Source organism: Acinonyx jubatus, chromosome A1 (assembly GCF_027475565.1).
Source record: "Acinonyx jubatus isolate Ajub_Pintada_27869175 chromosome A1, VMU_Ajub_asm_v1.0, whole genome shotgun sequence".
NCBI lineage: Eukaryota > Metazoa > Chordata > Mammalia > Carnivora > Felidae > Acinonyx > Acinonyx jubatus.
The window spans coordinates 194,836,055-194,857,702 of NC_069380.1; the positions used below are offsets into that span (position 1 = coordinate 194,836,055).

General features: G+C 50.6%; 1 protein-coding gene across 9 annotated transcripts in view; it reads left to right on the forward strand.

Annotated features, from left to right (window-relative positions):
* Positions 1-21,114, forward strand: part of SH3TC2 (SH3 domain and tetratricopeptide repeats 2) — an 86,727-nt gene extending 65,613 nt beyond the window's left edge. For 7 of the 9 annotated variants that reach the window (XM_053200546.1, XM_027076799.2, XM_015079807.3 and 4 more), the window contains 9 exons: positions 338-471; positions 2,968-3,009; positions 3,134-4,831; positions 4,937-5,117; positions 12,585-12,735; positions 14,805-14,927; positions 16,078-16,228; positions 18,070-18,281; positions 20,131-21,114. In XM_053200546.1, the coding sequence (XP_053056521.1) occupies positions 338-471; positions 2,968-3,009; positions 3,134-4,831; positions 4,937-5,117; positions 12,585-12,735; positions 14,805-14,927; positions 16,078-16,228; positions 18,070-18,281; positions 20,131-20,322 (2,884 nt within the window). In that variant the 3' untranslated portion in view covers positions 20,323-21,114. The remainder of the gene's footprint in view (positions 1-337; positions 472-2,967; positions 3,010-3,133; positions 4,832-4,936; positions 5,118-12,584; positions 12,736-14,804; positions 14,928-16,077; positions 16,229-18,069; positions 18,282-20,130) is intronic. The other 2 variants (XM_015079808.3, XM_027076782.2) reach the window with 1 other exon arrangement.
* Positions 21,115-21,648: the final 534 nt, after the last annotated feature.

The window sequence follows — 21,648 nt, forward strand, 5'->3', positions numbered from 1 at the left end:
GGCACCGGGTGGTCTCCAAGAAAGGGGAGGCGTCGAGAGAAGGGCCTTTGTTTTTCTTGAGAGATGGAGTTTCAACAGGAGGGGTGTTTTCGTCTCCGCTTCGACCTGTTCAGCAGCAGCATAGCTCATCTCTTCACGAGTGGGGTGCTGATAGCTTTTCTTCCTTGGCAGGAGAGGCAAACACCTTATGCAACAATGAGCTGAGGAGTCTGATTTCAGCTGTGGCAAGCGAGTTGGCGGTTTCTCTGTGGCCTTCGCTATATCCTGGGCTGGAGAGAGAATGGTTGCGTCTGGGGCCTGGCACCGATCAACATCCATGTCTTTTGTCTCAATGCAGGAACAAGAGCTCCGCCTTTTTCAGCGATGAGGAAAGATGCTCTCTGTGGGTCCTGGGAAGTGACAGGAAAGCTGAGTGTGCCAGCTTCCTCCACACCCTTGCTCATACTGACATAGCGTCTGTCTACCGGCTTAGTGAGTATTTGCTCCTCAGACCCCTTTGAAAGCTCAGCTCAGTGACAGCATGCGAGGTCAACCAGATTGAGCCTTCCGTTCTAATCTTGGAGAAGAAAACTGCCTGAGTTGAGACTGAGGTCTCTTCCCCTAGGGCTGAAGGGGGTCTAGGTCCCCAATGATAAAGACAGGACTGTAGAAGGTTACAGGTTCTAAGAGGTGATTTCTCCTCTCATTTTATAGATTGGAAATTGAGTTCCTGGTGAATTTGTGCCTGAACCAGGCCAAGAACCGCCTTTGCCCATTTTCTAGTCAGGACCCTCCCTCCTCTACCACACTGGCCCCAACACAGAATGACATTCGTCTGTTGGGGTGTGTTGGCTTTGGGTGGGGGAGGGACCTCAGTGCTGGCAGTTTTCATCAGTTTCTGCATGACTGATTGAGCGAGCGACTGCCACTCCTTTTCCTTATTTTGGAAAGGCCTGCTGCTCTGTGTCAAGAAGGACGTTCACCCTTTGACAGTGGTTTGAGTGGTTTGAGTGTTTCTCCCATCTCTTCAGTGATGGTGATATTGTGTCCACCCCTGTGTGGCCAGATCAGATGGGGCACAGTTCATGGGCCCAGGACAGAGAATCTGCCGAGGGAACACACAGGCCCGCTCCCTGGAGCAGAGGTGGGCATTAGAATCTTTCACCATGCACAAGGAGCACTTGTGAGGAGCACCTAGCCCAGGCGTCTGCATCAGCCCTGGCAGAACTTTCTTGCCACAAACAGGTCACACCCCCTACCAGGCTGGACCAGGAAGCTGAAGCTGTGGACGTTGTCTGGCAGGGGTTGCTGAGGTCCGACAATCCAAGACTACTTTGGGTCTGCCTTCAGCAGGGGCAGGCCACAGACTTGGATCTAAGGGATCCACCAACCGTTGATCCAATGATTGGGAGAGATCTAGGAGCAGGTCCCGGGTAGCCGAGAGCCTAGTGGTTATAAAGGTTTCCACTGTCACCAAGGCAACCAGCAGAGGGGCATCCTGTTGGTAAATTCCAGCTTCCTCAAGTCCTGTGCCCCAGGAAGGAGTGCCTCTGGGTACTTCTTCCTTCCAGAGGGAGCATCTTTTTGCAACTCACGCACCATTTGTGTTCTTGGTGGCCCTGGCCTGGAGAGATATGGCTGCAGTGAGACTCTCATGTGCTCTCAACGTCAGGGAGGGACAGGGCACAACAGTAGCTCTCCAGAGCCCGGTTCCCTGTCTCTCCCACATTTGGCCATGGGGCCTTCTACCCTTCAGAGCTTACAGATCTCAAGTATGTACAACGACTCTCACAGAGAGTAGTAGGCCGAGGCTTGACTTGGTGAAGGGCCTGCTGTCCTCAAAGTTCATTGGAGAGCGCAGAGTGAGGGCACAGGCAGCTGTTGTTTCTCTGCCAGGAAGAGTTAGAATCTTATTTCCAGAAGCCCCTGTCCCATGGAGACGAACCTGGTCTTCGCGTCCACAGTTGTACCATGACTGCTTTTGCTAAGAGAGTTAAGTTCTTTGCTGCCAAACTCAAGGTGTCTTCTTGGTTGTCGACCAGCCTTCTTCCACTTTTGTGACGTCAGGCGATGGTCCCACAGGCACCTTGGTCTCTGTGTCTCTTTTCTCTCTGACTGTGCCTTTCCAGTCTCCTTCACTGCCTCCCACCTGCTGGGAGATGCTGGTGTTTCTCTGGCTCATTCACAAACTCCCCTCCCCCAGCTGCTTTGCTTTCTTGTCCAAACACTTCTCCTAGGACCTGGGCCCATTCCTTGGGATGGGCTGTGGGTCCTCAATCTGTATTTGCAAGTCTCAACTTTTTTCTTTGGCTACAGATCTACTTCATTCTCAGCCTAGAGCCCCTGCGAGTACCTCAGACTCAAAATATCTAAATGCTGTGCTCAACACTGTTCCTTCGACCTCATCCCATGAAGTTACGTGAGGACCAAAACCAGGACGCTCAGTGGCCTCTTCACTCTAGTTGCTTCATTAGTCACCCTTGGTCACCTAGTCCCGTGTCCCATTGTACATACTGGATCAATGACTGTTGAGAAGGTGAACGATGAACGAACGGAGGAAGGAAGAAGGAAGGGTGTCCACGTGGCATGATGCCACATGCCACAAAGTGCGCCATGCTTGGGAGTTTTGATCATGGCTCTGTTGTCATCTGCCTGGGAGATTTGGGTCTTTAGATTTTGTCATCCTCCCCATTCCCACACCTCCTAGAAGAGAGCTCGTGTTTCTAGCTTCTCCACTTTTCTTTTCTGGCTCTGGGTCTTATTTCTACCTCAGTGCCCAACTGTGAAGTGAGTGGCTTAAACAAGATGCTCTCCAGGTCCCTACAGCTCTTAAGCTGATGATAAAGGAGAAGATTCTTCCCAGTTTCTTAGAGAAATTTAAACACAAAGGGTCCTGACGGGACCACGGGTCTGGGGTACATACCTGCAGGCCTAGGCATGGTGGCCTATTCTGACCTAACATCAGGTCTGTCTTTCCTCTCTATCCAGGTGGATTTGAATCCATCCAGAATCTTCCAAACGATCTAAGTGGTGAGTAGAGATCATGCCGAACCTGACCTCCGGTCCTTCAGAACAGCCTCCTGCCCTCTTGCCAGGAGCTGGCCACCACAGTGGCAGGTGCTTAGGGTTGCCCAACTCTGCCTGTCCCTTACAGCGTCCCAGCCTGAAGGCTTCAAGGAGGCCAGGACTGGTAGAGCCTGGGAGGAGCATCAGGCCGTGGGCTCCAGACAGTCCAGCAGTTCCGAGGACTCCAGCCTGGAGGAGGAGCTCCTCTCAGCAGCCTCAGACAGCTATCACTTGCCAGAGCCCGATGACCTCGATGACCCAGAACTGCTCGTGGACCTAAACACTGGTCAGGAAGAGGAGGAGGCTGAGAATTTCGCCCCCATGCTGGCGTTTCTGGATCACAAGGGCTACACTGACCACTTTAGGAGCCTCTACGACTCCTCCTTCTCTTTCCTCACATCTTCCTTTTACAGCTTCTCTGAGGAGGACGAACTTGTGGCCTACCTGGAGGCCTCAAGGAAGTGGGCCAAGAGGAACCACATGACCTGGGCCCATGCCCGGCTCTGCTTCCTCCTGGGCCGGCTGAGCGTCAGGAGGGTCAAACTCTCTCAGGCCAGGGTGTACTTTGAGGAGGCTATGTACATCCTCGATGGGGCATTTGAGGACCTATCCTTGGTGGCTGCTCTGTACATCAATCTGGCTGCCATCTACCTGAGGCAGAGGCTGAGGCATAAAGGCTCAGCCCTGCTGGAAAAAGCAGGTGCCCTGTTGGCCTGCCTGCCTGACCGTGAGTCCAGCACCAAGAATGAGCTTGACGTTGTGGCCTATGTGCTACGCCAGGGGATTGTGGCTGGCAGCTGTGTCCTGGAGGCCAGGGCCTGCTTCCTGGCCATCCGATTGCTCCTGGACCTAGGCCGGCATGAGGAGGTCCTGCCCTTTGCCGAGCGTCTGCAACTCCTCTCTGGACACCCTCCTGACCTGGATGCCGTGGCCACCATCTTGAGTTTTCTGTACGATAAGAAATACCTTCCACACCTTGCGGTGGCCTCTGTCCAGCAACGTGGTACCCAGAGTGCCCAAGGGATGTCCCTTCCAATTTGGCAGGTCTACCTGGTTCTCCAGAACACCGCCAAGCTCCTTGGAGTTCCCTCTTTAAGCTGGGGTGAGGTTTCTGCCCTGGCCTGCCCAGCGCTCAGGCAGGCGCTGGTTGCCTGTGAAGAGCAGGCCAGTCGGAGCACCCAGAGGGCCCTGTGTCTCATCCTGTCCAAAGTGTACCTCCAACACAGGTCTCCTGATGGCGCCATCCACTACCTGAGCCAGGCCTTGGTGCTAGGGCAGCTGCTGGGTGAGCAGGAGGCCTTCGAGTCTTCCCTGTGCCTGGCGTGGGCTTATCTCATAGCCAGCCAGGCAAAGAAGGCGTTGGACATTCTTGAGCCGCTGCTATACTCTCAGAAGGAGATGGAGAGCATCACCCAAAAGGGGGTGGTCCATAACCTCCTGGGCCTTGCACTTCAAGGTGAAGGCCGGGTGAACAGGGCAGCCAAGAACTATCTCCGGGCTTTGAACAGAGCTCAGGAAATGGGGAACGTGCGTAACCAGGCGGTGACTTTGGCCAATCTTGGCCACCTGACTCTCAAGTCCTGGGCTCGGCAACCAGCCAAGGACTATCTCCTGCGGGCCGTCCGACTCTATTCTGAACTCCAGACCAGCGTGGAGACAGACATGGAATTAGTACAGGTGCTTCTCTGGTTGGCCCAAGTCCTGGTGTCTGGGCGTCAGCTGGCCAGTGGCCGCCTTTGTTACGAAATGGCATTGCTGTTGGGCTTAAGGCATCGGCACCTAAAGAGTGAGTTGTCCCACGCTGTTGCACACTTCAGAGAAAAGTGTTCGATTATGTTTTGCCCTCGTCCTATCTCAAGTGATCTCATTCATGTCCCTGCTTTATGTTCAGGTCAGCTTCAGGTCACCAAATCCCTCTGCCATTTCTACAGCTCTGTTTCCCCAAACCCCGAGGCATGCATCACCTACCATGAGCACTGGCTGGCCCTAGCTCAGCAACTCAGGGACCGAGAGATGGAGGGGAGGCTGTTGGAGTCCCTCGGGCAGCTCTATCGGAACCTAAACACGGCCAGGTGAGTCTGGGCTCGGGGACAGTCCTGGAAACAGCTTACCTTCCTTGAGGAGAAGCAGCACTCTTTTCCTCAGGACGTGAAGTTCACATGCACATTCGAACAAGTTCTCTAATTTCTCTGTACCTCAGCCTCCTCATCAAAGATGAGAACGGTGGCATAGACCTTATAGTATTAAAAAAAAAAAGTTTACTTATTTATTTTAAGACACAGAGAACAGGGGAAGGGCAGAGAGAGAGGGAGACAGAATCCGAAGCAGGCTCCAGGCTCCGAGCTGTCAGCATAGAGCCCGAGGCAAGGCTCAAACTCACAAACCGCGAGATTATGACCTGAGCCGAAGTCCGAGGCTTGACCGACGGAGCCACCCGGGTGCCCCAAGGGGGCCTAATTTAGAGAGGTGGCAGTGATACAGGACTGGACCCCTCAGGAGGTCTTGGTTACCTGTGGACAATGGGTAATAGAGAAAGGACACAAAGTAAGTCAATCCACTGGTGGGGGGCGGGTGGGTAAAATTTGACAGTAAAAACATTTGATTTGCAACCTTACCTTTAAAATGCATCTGGAAGTGATGGACCTAAGTTTATTTTCACCTTTTAGTTAAGAGACTTAGGTTAGAACTGCAACCATGCAATAAGTCATAGAATAAACAGCAAAAGAACTGTTGACTTTTAGCTCAATTGTGTGCACAAGATTGCATAACAGCACGATGGAATATCCTTTGTTTTACGATTGACTTTTCAGCCCTCTCTTAAAAAGCCTCCTCTTTGCAAAAAGACACCAAACCTTAACTGTTTTACCCCAAAGCTTCTTTAACCCCTTGACCTTTGAATCCTTCTCACGTGAAGCATCCTGCTATCTTCTGCTGGTTTTCTCTTCTCTCACGTCCACACTGGGTCCAATCGGCCTACTCCTCATTCACCAGCGGTGTGGCCGGCTGTTCTGCTTTCCAGCAGGCCTTCAATTGATTCCATTACATTCTGCATGGTTTGCAAGAGATCTGACTTCATTTTGCAACAGATTAGCAGTGTGGCGTTGTACTCATAATTATGAATGACATCTAAAATACGGCAGGGATAATTGCCAGTGTTGAGCAGAGAGAGAGGTGGTTGGGGAGAAGCTAATTGAATGACAAACGTTGCTTCTCTAAGGCAACATGGCAACCTGGGGCATCAGGGCAGCCAGATCACTAATAGTCAGATAATAATCTCTCTCTGTTCCCCTCCCTCTGTCTCCCTCTCTCTCACCCTTTTCCTCTCTTGCAAGAATCGGGTGTCCTCTAAACCTCCCGCCATCTTTGCCTTCAGTTCTAGGACGGGAGGTTTGGATCCTTGCAGCGTGTGAGGGGACAGGAGGTGTGGCCCAGAGCGACACCACTTCCATTCCAGGACGCCCCATGAATGTCCTTTTAGTGAGGAGTGGATTTTTGGCGGTCCTCATTCTATCATTCTGGAAGTTGATCCAGATGGGGATCTTTTAATCCTCATATTCTAGAATTCTAATCTCTGAGCTTCTGATCTGTACAACTCCCTTTCTTCTGCTTTCCCACTAATGTGAGTGATACGAAGAAATTTAGGAAGTGCCTTAGGTGTCAGAGGAAACCCCTGCAAACATAAGGTCATCATCCCTTTGCAGAAAGCTCAGTTCGTCAAGGAGAATGTGCTACAATGCTATATTTATTTAGCAGGTATAAATTACCTACTCCTGCAAGGCGCTTAACAGACACAGAGAAACAGGTATTTGCATACACCTTGAGGTGGTTACTGTAATTTAGCTCTAAGCTTCCTGGTAACTGAGGGAAAAAGGGGAAAGCCACAGGAGGTTCTCATTGTCTGATTAAAAAAAATAAACAAATGTGTCTGTTGGAGCAAATGCTTTTCTGGCACTTGTTTCTGGGAGGCTCTTATTAAGTGGGTCTTGATGTATGGACAGAGTTCTTCCACGAAACTCTCCCTGTGGGATTTCCGTACTCACGACGCTCAAAGGCAGGAAGGGTTCCTGGGTGAGGATGGCAGGCATCTGCAGGGGAGGGTTTGGAGGGAAAGAAGAGGAGGGTTGGGGAAGACTTCATGAAGGTGGTAGCATGTGAAGAAGGTCTTAAGGGATTGGTAAGATTTCGGAAAGCGGAGGAGGGGAAGAGAATAGGATCTGGGGCCGTGGGGATTGTGGCAGCAGTGGGAAGGGGGGACCCATCTGGAAGACACTGTGTAGGTTTGATGAAGTTTGGTGTTCAAGTGGATATGGGTAGTAAGGGAGAGAGAGGCCTTCGGCCTCCCCTAGGAGGGGATGCGGAGGTGGGCTGGGGTGGGGAGGGCCTCCGGACTGGCACAGCGGGCAGCCATAATGAAAATGGTGGCCGGAATAGTAGCTAAAGGCCTTCACGGCGAGCATGCAGCGTTTACCAAGATATGTGTAATCTCAGGATAACTGCACAAATATCCACAAAGACCTGTGGGAACTGAGAATGAAGGAAGCCAAGTAATTTGAAGCTGCGCAGTCGGGGTTGATACCCAGGTTGAGTCTAGCACAGGGGTTGGCAAACTTTTTGTTAAAGGTCAGACAGGAAGTGTTTTAGGCTTGGTGGCCATGTGGTCCCAGTCACGACGACGCTGAGGTTGCATTGCCTTGTGAAAACAGCCGTAGACTACGTGTGGGAGGGAGTGCGGCTGGGTTCACTGAGATTTGGTTTACAAAAGCAGGAGAAGGCTGCATTGGCTCATGAGCCATAGTGTGCCAACCCCCGGTCTAGAGTCCATATTCGTAACCACTCTGTATGTATTCTGCCTGTTCGGTCAGCAATTTCCCCCCCAGATAAACTGTTAGTGTGGATGGCTATAGCGTGAAGGCTCCAGGAGTTGTATGGATGAGCAGGGCCTCACTGTTCATCTGGTCTGACCCCTGCCTGCTCCAGAGAGTCCTGGCTGCTGACCCACGTGGTTTCACCAGTAGTAGCTCAGATCCCGGATTCCTCCATTTATGGTGGTTTCACTACCTCATGCTCCCTTTCTACTCATGTCAATTCCTCCTATTCGAAAGGTTTTCTCTAGGGTTTAGAGGTGGAGGATGGTAGGTGAGGGCATACAGATGGAGAAAGCTGCGGCCCAGCCTTTGGGTGTTTGCCTTGGAATACTTTGCTGTCCCTTTGTCCAGGACTCTCGGGGTCTTGCTATCTCTGCCTCCAGGGTGACAGCTACAAGACCTAGTGTTTCCAGTCTTTCAGTGGGCAGGGCCCTTGGGCATCTTGTTTTCTGTCTTCAGGTGACATAGTATAGACTGTGCCTTGTACTGAACCAGGTGGGATCCATGGGAATTTTGAGGCTCTATTGAACCCAGCCGACAAATGTTCACTGGGCGTTTATTGTAGCCCAAAAACCTGACAGAGAGCTATAGTCCCTGAGCTCACAATGCTTACAGTTCAAGATATTGACAATATTCACATACATATTTGCCGAAGGTATCCTATAAATTGTGGTAAGGGCCACCAAGGATGTGCATGTTATTTTTAGAAAGAAGACATGCTTGTATGCAACAAGTCTTCATGAAGTAATTCTTTGTGTGTGGATAGAATAGTCGCCGGAAGTCAGTATTCCTTATTCTTATTCTTATGCTTCTTACTCCTGTGGAATGAACAAAGAAACGCTTCGCCATTTGGTTTTCGGTGTAACTAATACAACCAACCATGAACATTTCTGTAACCCTGAACGAGGGAGGCACTGCTCTCACTGATGTGTCATGTGATCACGAGGCTGGGACGTACATCATCACCCCTACTTTGGCAGGTGAGGAAACCTTGTTCGAGGCTGGAAGTAGCTTATGCTCTTCCCAAACTTCTAGGTTGTTAAAGGAGTTAAAAAAAAAAAAAAGCAGAAGCCCTCCCATGTGCTGATTTCTGAGCCCGAGACTGAGCGCTGCTTGAGGGTGTGTGTGGGGTTCTGGAGTCAGATTGTCAGGGTTAGACTCTGGTTTAACGTTTATCTATTTTTGAGACAGAGAGAGAGAGAGAGCATGAACGGGGGAGGGTCAGAGAGAGAGGGAGACACAGAATCCGAAGCAGGCTCCAGGCTCTGAGCCGTCAGCACAGAGCCCGACGTGGGGCTCGAACTCACATACCGTGAGATCGTGACCTGAGCCGAAGTCAGCAACCCAACCGACTGAGCCACCCAGGCGCCCCAGACTCTGGTTTAAACAACGTCTATTACCTGGTCCCTGTCACTTACCCTTTCTGAGCCTTATTTTTCCCTATTCGTAAAGTGGATATAATACCGGGACTAGCTGCGTAGGGCTGTTTTGATGATTAAGTGAGATAAGGCATGTCAGGTGCTCAATAAATGTCAGGGAATGATTACTGTCACATATTACAAGACCAAACAGCAGAGGGCTCAACCTAAAGCTTTAGAAATGAACAATGCCAACTTGGACAAATTAAAAAAAAAAACCCTCTGAGTTTCTTTATTTGCACAATGGGCCAAGATCCCTCATGGCTTAATGTTTCTGAGGTTTAAATGACAGAATGGGCATTAAAATTCATATCCCAACACCTGGCATGGGTCAACCCTCGGTGAGTGGCCGGTCTTATTGTGGAAACAGGGCAGGACCAATGAGTGGAGGCTGGGCCAGAGGTCAGACACTCATTCAGGCAGGGCAGGGATCTGGAAAGCCCCAGCAGGGGATGGAAAGAGGAAGTCTGGGAATGCAGGTGCATGAGAGTCACTTGGCCACAAGTTCATGGCTGATGTCCAGGTGGGAAGGAAGGAACAAGGACTCAGCTGTAGAGAATGAACTTCAGGGGCAGGAAAAATGGGAAACAGAGGACTCAAGATTGGAGAGGAGGAGAGATACCCAGGCAAAGCCTTGGCAATAGGTGGCCCGGAAGAGCATGACGCTCGGGATCAAGGCTGATCAGCCACCAGCCAGGCTCCTTACTTCTTTTGATTTGGGAGCTAAGCCACACCTAGGGGCTGCAGGTGGTGGCTGATGGAACTGGAATGCTGGGCCATTCCAGGCCAAGCCAGTGGCTCATCAGGTGAGTGATGGAGCACAGCCACTGGCATAGGCAAACAACTGGGCAGTGATGGGTGACAGGATAGGACCAAGGAGGCTGGAAACCACCTTCCACTTTCAGACCTTCGGGCACTTGTTTTCACTGGGCGTCACGGATCAGGTGTACGTCTTGGAGGCAGGCAGTGGTCTCTGGGAAACCCTGTATGCACGAGGAGTCTTGATGGTGCTGTGTGAGCAGTTAGGGTTCTGTAAGTCCTGCCTTCCCCTGCGGGGTGTTTCTTGGAGAGAAATCCTGACGGCTCATCCACAGTCATAGTGAGCTCGGAGAGAAAAGGTCTAAGAAGCAAAGTTCCATTCCTCTTCTGCGATCGGCTTCTTTGTAATAACCCACGTCTTGCTCCTTGGGGGTCTGGAGAAAACAACCATAGCTTAAGGGTCTCCCAGGACAGCAAACAGTAATAAACAAAAACAGAGGAGGAAATAGGAGGATGAGATGTAGGAGTCCTGTCTTCATCAACTGTTCCAGTGGGAGTGGGGAGAGCGGGGCTTGGAAACTCTGCTTGAGGTCTGGGGTGGGGGTATGGAGTGGGTGAGAGAAGATGGGGCCCCCATTTATCCTAGCTCAGCCAGGCAGGCTGGTGACCAGCTCAGTCTGACATTCTAATACTTGAGAGAGGGTGGCCTGTGCCCATCCTGAATGCCCTATCAAGAGCTGGGCAGTGGGGGGGAAACCCGAGTTCTTTCTTCTCAGGAGTTGCAAGGGCCAAATGCCTGGCACTTTCTCCAGAAGGCCAGTAGCTGCCTCGTTGCCAACACGAATCAGGGCCTCATTAGTCAAAGGCAATGCTTGTTTTCATCACTGTGCACAATGATGAGATGGTAGCCATGTTTGATGAGGACCTCCTAACTGTGCATACACTTGGTTGATGATGATCCGTGTTTCTAGAAGGATCTTTATGGTTTGGAGTAGTTGTTCTCAGATTTTGATGTGCGTGGACATAACCCCTGGGTTATTAGGGTGTGTTAGGGTGCACCTGGGTGCATTAGGAATCCAGATTCGGAGCTTGCACCTGCCATGATTTGGACTTAGTGAGTCTGAGGTAGCTCTAGGAGTCTGTATTCTTTAAAAAAATTTTTTTAATGTTTATTTATTTATTTTTGAGACAGAGAGAGACAGACCATGAATGGGGGAGGGTCAGAGAGAGGGAGACACAGAATCTGAAACAGGCTCCAGGCTCTGAGCTGTCAGCACAGAGCCCGACGCGGGGCTCGAACTCACGGAGCGCGAGATCACGACCTGAGCTGAAGTCAGACGCTTAACCGACTGAGCCACCCAGGCGCCCCTAGGAGTCTGTATTCTTAATAAACTCCCAGATAATGCTGCTGCAGGAGGGCCACGAGTCTCAGAGGAATGTGGGTGCTGTGAAATGAGTTCTGGGCCAGGACTCAGGAGAAGGGAGTTTTGGCCTTGGAGTTTCCCCCAATGTGTTGTGCAATCTCGTGCAAATTACTTCCCACTCTTGGCCTGTTTCCTCTATAACATAAGGGACTGGGCTGGATCTCCAAGTTTCAACCCAGGTTACACAGTGAAGTCACTATCGAGCCTTGACTAAATCCTCCCACAGTGTCCCAGGCCTAGCATGGCATGTCAACACCTTGGGGTCACTTTGCCTGTGTATGTGTGTTTAAAAAGCTTCTGGGTGATAATTGCTGCTGGAATGGAGAAATACTATCTAGATGATGCCCCGTGTTCCTTCTTGTTCTAGAATTCCGAATCTGTGCCACGCTACATAGCCTGTGCGACATTTCTTCTTTAGTCCCTGTCATGGGGGAAGAGTTTCGGATGTAAGACAATTTTCCAGACAATTCGAGTCCTCCGATAAACACCAACCTTTTAAGACTTGTTGCCCTTGTTCGATTTTTCTTCTCAAACAAAACATCTAAATCTTTTTGATGATGTAAAGTTACCACTGTGCTCATTCATTCGTGCTTTTATTTAATAAATATGCGTTTGGTATCCACTGTGTGTTAGGTGCTTATGGCAAAAAATGTTACGGTGTAACATCCAAAAGATGGATGTGGGCCATGGGCCATGATAATGACTCTGATAACTAACCTGTGAATATTCATCACTGTTACACTGTTTCTCCATCCGAGCATTCCAGCTTCACCATCTCACTGAATCCTCCCAATAACCCTCGGAGGCAGGTACAATGACACCCCCATTTTACAGATGGGAAAACTAAGGCACAGAAAGCTTCTATACTTTCTCAAGTTCACACAGATGTTTGAAGCTGAGCCAGGCCTCTGATCTCTCCGTGTGATCAGGGACAATCTGGTCCTGGACAATCTGGAGGGTCGCTCCCTCCCAGAGCCTCAGTTTCTTCCTGTGCTGAGTGACTCCGAGGCCCCTTTGAGGGGGCCCTTGACTCACACCTAATGGTTCCATGTCTGCCCGCTCCCTCAACCCAGGTCTCTCAGGAGATCTCTCACCTGCATCAAGGAGAGCCTGCGTATCTTCATCGACCTGGGGGCGAAAGACAAGGCTGCCGAGGCCTGGCTCGGAGCTGGACGACTCCACTACCTCATGCAAGAAGATGATCTGGTGGAGCTGTACCTGCAGGTAAGTCTCCTGCAGAGCCCACCTGCCCCCTTGGGTCATCTGGGGAGACAGCGTACCCTCCAAAGCGACCAGCTGGAGAGAGGTGATGTCCATGCTGAGCCCTGGGAGGGAGGGGTGACGCTGGGATGTCCCCTGGACACAAGATGGAGCCCAGAGTGGTCTGGTGACAGGTGGCCGGTCCCTGAGTCCCATAGGGACATGCGGGCTCTCAAAGAATGTGGCAGGAGAGCCGCTCATCTGTCGTGTCACGATCGATCTCTGCTAATCTCAACACAAACCTTGACTTCCGGGGTTTTGCGGCAATATGAGGCGAGGTTGATGAGTGCAGGGTGTTAATGTTATTGTCCTCTTCCAGTCTTTTTGTTTGCATCCCTTTAATGCCTGAGATATGGGACAGTGTAGTGATGAAAGGCCGGGGCTTTGCAGACAGACAGCCTGGAATCCGGTCACAGAGCCATCAAGTATGGACCGCGTGACCTTGGCCTGGCTGCACCGGCCACATCACAGGGCCTCGGTTTCTTCATGGGTAAACCCCATCTCTAAGGGTAAGGAGTATGTGTGTCACTTGTGTAGGAAATGCATATACAAAGCAAGCATTTACTAAACGCTTGGGACTTAGTGAATTCTTAATAAATGGCATTTTATTTTTATTATCGTCATCATCATTGCTATTATCTGCACAGTGCCGACATTATGATGGTATACATCATTTGTTTCATTGGAAACATGTCATTTAGCTTTTCTTCCTTCCCTTTTCTTATTTTTCTCCCTTTTTATTCCCCTTATTACTTAAACCCACACAAAGTCACTTCCGCCGAGACTTAATGATGGTTATGTTAACAGTGAGCGCATGCTCACTGTGCAAACACATCACATACCTGCTGTAGTTTAACCCTCATTCCGAATACAGCAGGAGTGTCTACTCCAGTTCCCATTTCACGGATGTGGCTCAATGAGGCTGAGTAACTTGCCCAAGGTGATACGGCTGGTAAGCTGTGAAAACTGCCCACGGGCCGTGTGACACAAAGCCTTCACTCTCAGCCTCCATGCTCTCCTGCCGTGGGACTTTAGAGCTGGAAGCTTTTTCAGAGAGCAGACAATTCGGCCTTGCCTTTCACTCTCCAGGACACGAGGCCCAGGGGCGGCTGTCTGGGGTGTGCATTTGCTCGGCCGGCAGAGCCCCCTGATTCCCGGATTCCATCTCCCCACCTGTTTCTCTGTGCAGCAAGGCAATAACAATTACTGCCGGGTCTTCCCCAGGGACCCATTGGCCAGCCCTGGTCTCAGGCCCACGCAACCCCAGACCTGATTTTCTGCAGAGTTGTTCTCAACCTCAGGCCCTCTGAGGTCCCATAGCTGGGCTGCAGACGCTATGGTACATTCTTCAGCTTCCTCACTAAGTTTTGTTTACATGCAATGTGGAATCACTGGCTAGAGATAGAGAGGTCGTGGGAGCCAGGGGAAGGGTATCACGCTGGAAGACACTAGCATTTCTTGGGCAGTAACTATTATGTAAATGTAGAGAGTTTTCCTTATTCTTTCTGAGCCTCGGTTTCTCCAAACCGTCTGCAAAGTGTAGGTGTTGGAAGAGATCGCTGTTTTCCAAACTCCAGTCATTTGTGTATGAAGTTAATGGTTTTGCCACATTTATGTATTGCCTGTACCGTTATTATTTTCTTTGACTCAACTTCAGATCAACTCGATTTGATCAATTAGAGCTTTTTACACTAAATCACACTATCTGAAAGCACAGATTTGGATGCATTATTCATCTCTCCTAAAACATATTAAAATAAATACTTAACTATTGAAACACAAAATGCTTGTCTCTGTACTGCTAAAAAAATCATCTCAAGGGCTCCCCAAGTAATCTCTCATGCCACGATGGGGAAATGGCAGACTAGGGAATCTCAAAGTCTTCTTACCAGCCCCGTGAGTGTGGACCACAATTCAACGTTCAGAGGATGTGAACCGAGAGTTGAGCCAGGTGGCCAGGACCTCGCTCCTGCCGGTCCTGTGGCCGTTTGGAAGTCTTCTCTGCCTTTGACAGCTGTCTCTGTCCCATCCAGGCAGCCATCCAGAAAGCCCTGAAGTCCGAAGAGCCCTCCCTGGCTCTCAAACTCTATGAAGAAGCGGGCGACGTGTTCTTCAATGGGACCCGCCACAGGCACCGTGCAGTGGAGTATTACCGGGTAAGTCCAGCCAGGCCAGCCAGGCGCTGGCACAAACGTGCCAGGGCCACAAGGCCTGGGGCCCCCTTCCCCTCTCTTCCTGTTATTCCTTTTCCTTTCGTTCCTCATTCAGTGCCTATGTGGTCTTCCTTTCTTCAATCCACAAGCCCCCAAAGAAGGAGTTGATAAATTCTGTCATTCCTAGGCTTGATAAATTATCTTTTCTGGCAAACCACGCGAAAATAATTGCATCTCTTGGGTGAGTGGTGCTTTATGGTTTCTGGCTCACTTGTGTGTTTACCAGAATGTTCCCGGGTACCACTGGGGGCACAGTGGGGAGATGATTGGTCCAGGGATGAACGCTTGTGTTTTACTATGTTTTTATTAAGTGGGCATTAAAATACATTTAAAATATTAAACATGTGTAACACCAGCTCATCAAACCCATGAATTCATTATCGCAAAAGTTGAGGCAGAGCGTTGGCTCAAAAAAATAATTGTAATTAAGTAATCCTGCAGATGCGAAGCAGATGTGTCAAAATCATAATGGTTGTTCGGTGAAGTCTGGAAAGCTTATTATCTTGTTTGACCCTAAAATTTCTCTTATTCATTCGTTTGCTTGTTCAGCTCTTTCTTCAGTCATCAAACATTTATCGAACACCCACTATGTGCTGGGCACTGAGCTAGGGGTGAGGAGAACGTGGAGTATGTCCCTGACCGTTGAGGTGCGCGTCGTCATATGCACTTCATAGATGAGAGAATTAAGTCGAGAGAGATGAAGTGACCTGCCTAAAATTCGATCGTCATAAAAATAACGGAAATGGCCATTTATTGGGCGCTCTCAGACAGCACGCGCGAATTCCACAGCCTGCCGCGGGTGCCAAGGGAGACTGTGAACTGGGACGTGAATAAGTTCCCATGTGGCCCTGAGATAGGTCATCTTCCTTTTCCTGATCTCGGCTTTTCTAGTCTCAGGAGGCCTGATGACCTTTACAGTTCTCCTACCTCTAGAATCTGGGCAGAGCGACCAAGAGCAAGGACCAGGAGAGCGAGCTGGGAAAAGCCACATGTGGCGGCCCCCCAACCCCACCAGCACAGTGTAAGCGTCTGGAGTGCGGTCTGTACCGATGATTTTTAGCTAGACTAGGGCTCCATGTGCCTCTCTTCCCAGGCTGGGGCTGTCCCTTTAGCGAGGAGGATGAAGGCGGTGAGAACGGAGCTCCGGGTTTTCAATAAGCTGACGGAGCTGCAGATCAGTCTGGAAGGCTACGAGAAGGCTTTGGAGTTTGCCACTCTGGCAGCCAGACTCAGCACAGTCATAGGTAAGTGATCCGGATGGTCTGGCGTGTTGAATGGGCGGGCTGAAAGCTTATCCTATGGTGGTGGGGGGTATGGGGGGGGGGGCGGAATGGATAACAAAGCAGTAACAGCAAAGGCTCTGGAGTCAGACTGTGTGGGTTCAAATCCCGGATCCAACTGTCGGGAGATCTTAGTTGTAAGCAAGCTGCTTAATGTCTATAAGCCTCAAGTGTGTCATAGGGAAATAAGGCTTAAACATAGCACCCACCTCATGTAGTTGTTATGAAGACCCATGATTATCCATGTAGAACCCGCAGCACAGTGCTTCCGCGCTTGGTACGTAAGTCCTAGATAAGCATTACCTGTGTCACCCTGATTATCATACCACCATTGGTATTACTCCCCGGTATGGGGTAAATGGTTTCATATCCCCGCACAGGCAGTGCCCCTGTTACCAAGGGCCTCTGCCCTAAATTTTTAATTGGTTGATTGTTAGTCAAAAGCACATTTTTCCCTGTGGAATTGAAATGTAGATGAAGGTCAGATTCCCATTAACTTCACTCACTAAGGGGCTGAAATAGTTTACAATTATCACGGAAGCTAGTGGGAAACAATGTGAGCCATCAAAACAGAAAAAAGGCGGAATAAAAAAAAAAAAGACGAAAAAAAAACCCCACCCTCATCTTGAATGTTGGTGTTGAGGAAAAGCAGGTTTGATGAGAGAAGGCTTGATTAGATGTAGGGGCAAATGGAGTCTTCAGCGAGGATGCTTGGAGGGACTTCTGGGCATTCTCAAGGGCCTGAGACGTGGATGGCACTGGACTTTATTGTGTCTTAATTGCACTTCAGAGCTCTGTCTCCTTTTCCTACCTTTTTCTTTACTGCAGGAAATCTTATCTGAGTGACCGCTAGCTCGGCAGAGGCCTTGGGAGCCCCAGGCAGCTCCCTCTCTGAGAGTTCTTTCTTCTTCCCTGGGCAGAAGCTGAAAGCAGGCTATATCCACTTTTGTGCACTTCCCCGTGACTGGATTTTTCCATATCAGAGAATTTTCTCTCCCTTGGATTTTTTCTTTTCTTGTTGGCATTTGGTTCTTCAAAGCCTATAAAGTGGTGTTTTTTAGATTGCATCAAAGAGCCACCTTGCAAATATTCCAAAAACACAACGGGAAGCCTTTGTTCTCTTTAAAAGGCCACTTGGTATTAAAGGAGTTGGTTATTAAAACGACAGACCCGCCCAAACCCCAAACAACAAATCATAAACCCATTAGAAATGGAGGTTCTAAAGCATGGGTTTAAATGTGAGCAGGTCTTTGTAGTAATCTGAGACCTGGAGCTGGTGGTAAAAGCCAGAGGGTGACTGATGCCTGTGGCAGCCCCCCCGGGGCTTCTCTGAAGGGGGAGACTTTCAAGGGAGAAGATGTTCCCACTAGAGTCATTCGTTGCAAAGAATCCTTAGCCACTGCATCAAGCTAGACTTGCCACCATGTTTCATTACAGGGATTTGGAAATCACTATCTCCCAGAATCTTGAGTTACAGTCACCTCTGTAATAAAGAAAAAGTTTCCTTCAGGAAATCGTCCCAGGAAGTCATGACGGGCACACGTGCTCTCATCAGTCCCGCCCAGAGCCCCGTGTTGCCTTTCGAGTCACTTACCGCAGGTGTAGTGTTAGTTTTGTTTGTGAGATTATTTAAGGGGCATCTGTGTCCTGTGAGGCGAGAAACCTCACGGGGGCAGGGACCTCTTCTGCCCTGTTCCATATATCCCAAGCACCTCCCCTGATCCCCAGAAGACCTTCAAAAAACAGCACAGACTGGGTGCATGGACGGATGCCGTCAGGTGTTGGCTGCACGATCTCTCCCTCAGTCTTCCAATTCCTAGGAGATCAGAAGCAGGAGCTGGTGGCCTTTCACCGCCTGGCTACGGTGTACTATTCCCTGAGCATGTATGAGATGGCTGAAGACTGCTACCTGAAGACTCTGTCCCTCTGCCCACCCTGGCTGCAGAGTCCCAAGGAGGCCCTGTACTATGCGAAGGTATATTATCGCCTGGGCCGACTCACCTTCTTCCAGCTGAAGGTAAGAGCCGTGCTGGCGTACAAGGTTGTGTGACAGCTACCATCCAACCCCACTCTTCCCTGACCCTTAGCCTTCAGGGCACAGTTGAGTGGGCCAAGATGGGGAGTCATATCTCACAGGGTGGAGGGGGGTGGTGACTCATCTGGGAACACGATGGTTCTTTGCTGCTTAGCCCCATGGGAGACCTCAAACGTGCTCCTGTCCGCTGAGGAGACGGATCATAGCTCGAGCTACTCTTTCTCCTTGCCCTGCTCTGATTTCCGTAGCCGCTTTATCTGTTAGGTACAATGGGGACATGGCCTAGTGCATGTGAGTTCTTCAGGGGCCGATGGACATACACAAGATACAAAAGAGCTGGAGACTCCCACATTAAAATCAAAATCAGTGTTTGGGGTGCCTGAGTGGCTCAGTCGGTTAAGCGTCCGACTTGGGCCTCAGGTCATGGTCTCACAGCTCGTGAGTTCGAGCCCCGCTGATAGCTCAGAGCCTGGAGCCTGCTCTGGATTCTGTGTCTCCCTCTCTCTCTGCCCCTAACCCACTCGCAATCTGTCTCTGTCTCTCTCAAAAAGAAATAAACATTAAAAAAAGTTTTTTTTAAAAAACAACATTAACGTTCAACTGTGCGTCTTCAAAACATTATGGATTAACTAGCCAGATGCAACGCACTTCTTATAAAGTTCTATACAACTCTAGGACAAATCTGGGTACGTGTTGACACGACTGAGAGAGCGAGGTGGGATCTCCGAATGTAGGCACGCCTCCGTCCTCGCGAGGCCTTAGCCCTGACTCCTGTTTGCTCTGCTGGAGCTGAATTCAGAGCTTGTTTTTCCAGTCACTTCTAGAACTGTATTGGTGGTCTGAAAGTCTCTGCTACAATTCTGGCCCTTGAACTTTGCCCCCAGCATTGGCTTCCCTTTACCAGAGGTCCCTGTCTGCACCAGCACAGCCCTTAATCTCTTAATATTGTTCTGAGTCACGCCTGTGTTTGGCCCCCAGGGGATCCTCAGCGCGGCTCTGCTGTCCGTTTCTTATTTGCCAGAAGTTGTTTCTGGCCTGAATTAATTATTGACTTATGAGGGTTAATGGGAACCAGACTGCCTTTTTGAATCTCACCCAAAGAAGCATCTGTTCCTCATTCGTACCATGCAGGAAGGGACGAGGACGGGGTGGTGGAGATGGCAGAGGCCATCTTGCCTCTGTCCCATAGCTCCCCGGAAGTGGTTCAGGGACACGGTGCAGACAGTCTGATTGACTCGACCAGCGGTTCCAGGGATTGCAAGGGGGGAAGAACTCAACTCAAATTAGCTTATGCAAAAGAGGCAATTTACTGGCTCCAGGAACTGGGAAGTTCAAGGATAAATTTAGGAGTTCCAGGTAGTTCTGGAGGCTGGCGCTCCAATGTCATCATGGATTTCCTCACCTTTTCTTGTATCTCTTGGCTCTGTATGTTTCTGCTTCTCTCTGTTTCTTGGTGTCCTTCCCGTCCAGATATTGGCAGGCTTACGCCCACGTCTCCAAGGGTGAGGGACATTTTCTCCGTTAGGTCACACTGAGAGGTCCCAGGGAGTGGCTGGGGTAGGTCAGCTTGAGTCATTTAGGAATCCCCGAGGCACTGTGCCCAGGATGCTGCTGCTTCACGATCGGCTGAGCCTGGGTGAGGTGCCACCTGGCGTGGAGGGCTACTGGAGGTAGCAATGTCGCTGGTCCCCCAGGAACTAGGAGAAGGGGGTGGGAACGTACTTGGGGTAGACAGAATCTGGAGTTCTGAGTTCCTGTCACTGCCTCTTGGCCTCCCCTGGAGATGTCTGCTCACTGCTGTCTCTTCTCTGTCCCCACGTCATGGGGTTAGGATGCCCACGATGCCACTGAATACTTCTGGCTGGCCCTGGCAGCGGCGGTCCTGCTGGGTGACCAGGAGCTGCAGGACACCATTAGGAGCAGGTTGGACAACGTCTGCCGGAGCCCCCTGTGGCACAGCAGCCCCTCGGGGCGCTCCTCAGAGAGGGCGCGGTGGCTGAGCGGGGGAGGCCTGGCCCTCTGAGGAGGGCTGTCCTACATCCGACCAGTGGCCATGGCCAGAAGCTGCCTCCCTGCCCTGGGCTCCAAGACACCCATCTGGAAGGTCTGCATCATCACCTGGCCCAGCCCCCTCATCTTACAATGAGACTAGCACCGCCCAGAGGGAGGGGCTCATTTGGGGTCAACCACACCAGGAGTGGATGACAGAGCAGGGACTGGAGGTCCTGGCTTTGTGTCAGGGGTTGTGTCTAGAGCCTTTTCAGCGGACTGCGGCCCTTCCCCACACACAGCCTCTGAAACGCACTTTCTCAACACAACGTTCTAGAGAAAATGAGAACCCTTGTCCTCAGGGGGCAACCTCTCTCCTCCCCCCCCCCCCCCCCCCCCCCGGGAGTCATGAGGAAATCAGGCGCTGCTCTGGAGAGAAGGCAAGCAGATTGGACTTTGTTCCCTTCACTGACTGTTCTCAGGGAAAGACCCTCTCCTCTCACCAGCAGAGAAACTGCAAATTTCTTTCTTTTGCCAGCCAAAGGGGGTGTCACTCCTCTTGCTCGCGGGGACTGGCAGGTGGGCATTCACCATGCTCTTAGCTCAAACGACAGCCCCAGGACGGCCAGCTCAACACACAGGGCCTGGGGTCTGATGCGGATTCACCTCTCCCTCCTGCCCAATGCTCTGCTCCTCCGTAACCGCCTGGAAACTCCGGGAGCCTCCCCAAGGGCCAAGGCTTAAACATTGAACACTAAGAAGACGATGACGTAAATTCCTTCGGAAGAGTGTATATTATTAAATATTGCTCATCTACATGTATACACATCAGTCTCCTTTCTAATAGAGAGAGATGAGATGGGAGGCTTGAAGGATGGGTTAAATACCAAGGTGTCGTATGGATTTCGGGGTAGCTCCTTGACAAAGCATCTCTATGAGTTGTCTATCACTGCATAAAACACATATAGTGGCTTGAAACATCCATCATCCTACAGTTTCTATAGGAAGTCAGGACCCGGAGTGTGGCTTAGCTGGTGACTCACAAGGCCACAATGAAGGCATCAGCTGCTGTCTTCTCCAGCTTCGCTGGCGGAAGGCTCCGCTTCCCAATTCACTCACGCCGCTGTTGGCAGGGGTCAGTTCCTTGCTCGCTGTTGGCCGGGAGGCTGCCCCCGGTTCCCTTCCATGTGACCTCTCCACAGGACAGCTCACAGCATGGCAGCCTGCTTCATCAGAGAGCAAGACAGTGAGAGCCGAGTGAGAGAAGGGAGTCTTCTCATAAGCTCGCCTCAGAAGTGACATCCAACTAGTTTTGCCTGGTCTAGTCATTATAAGGGAGTCGCTAGGTCTATAGCCCACA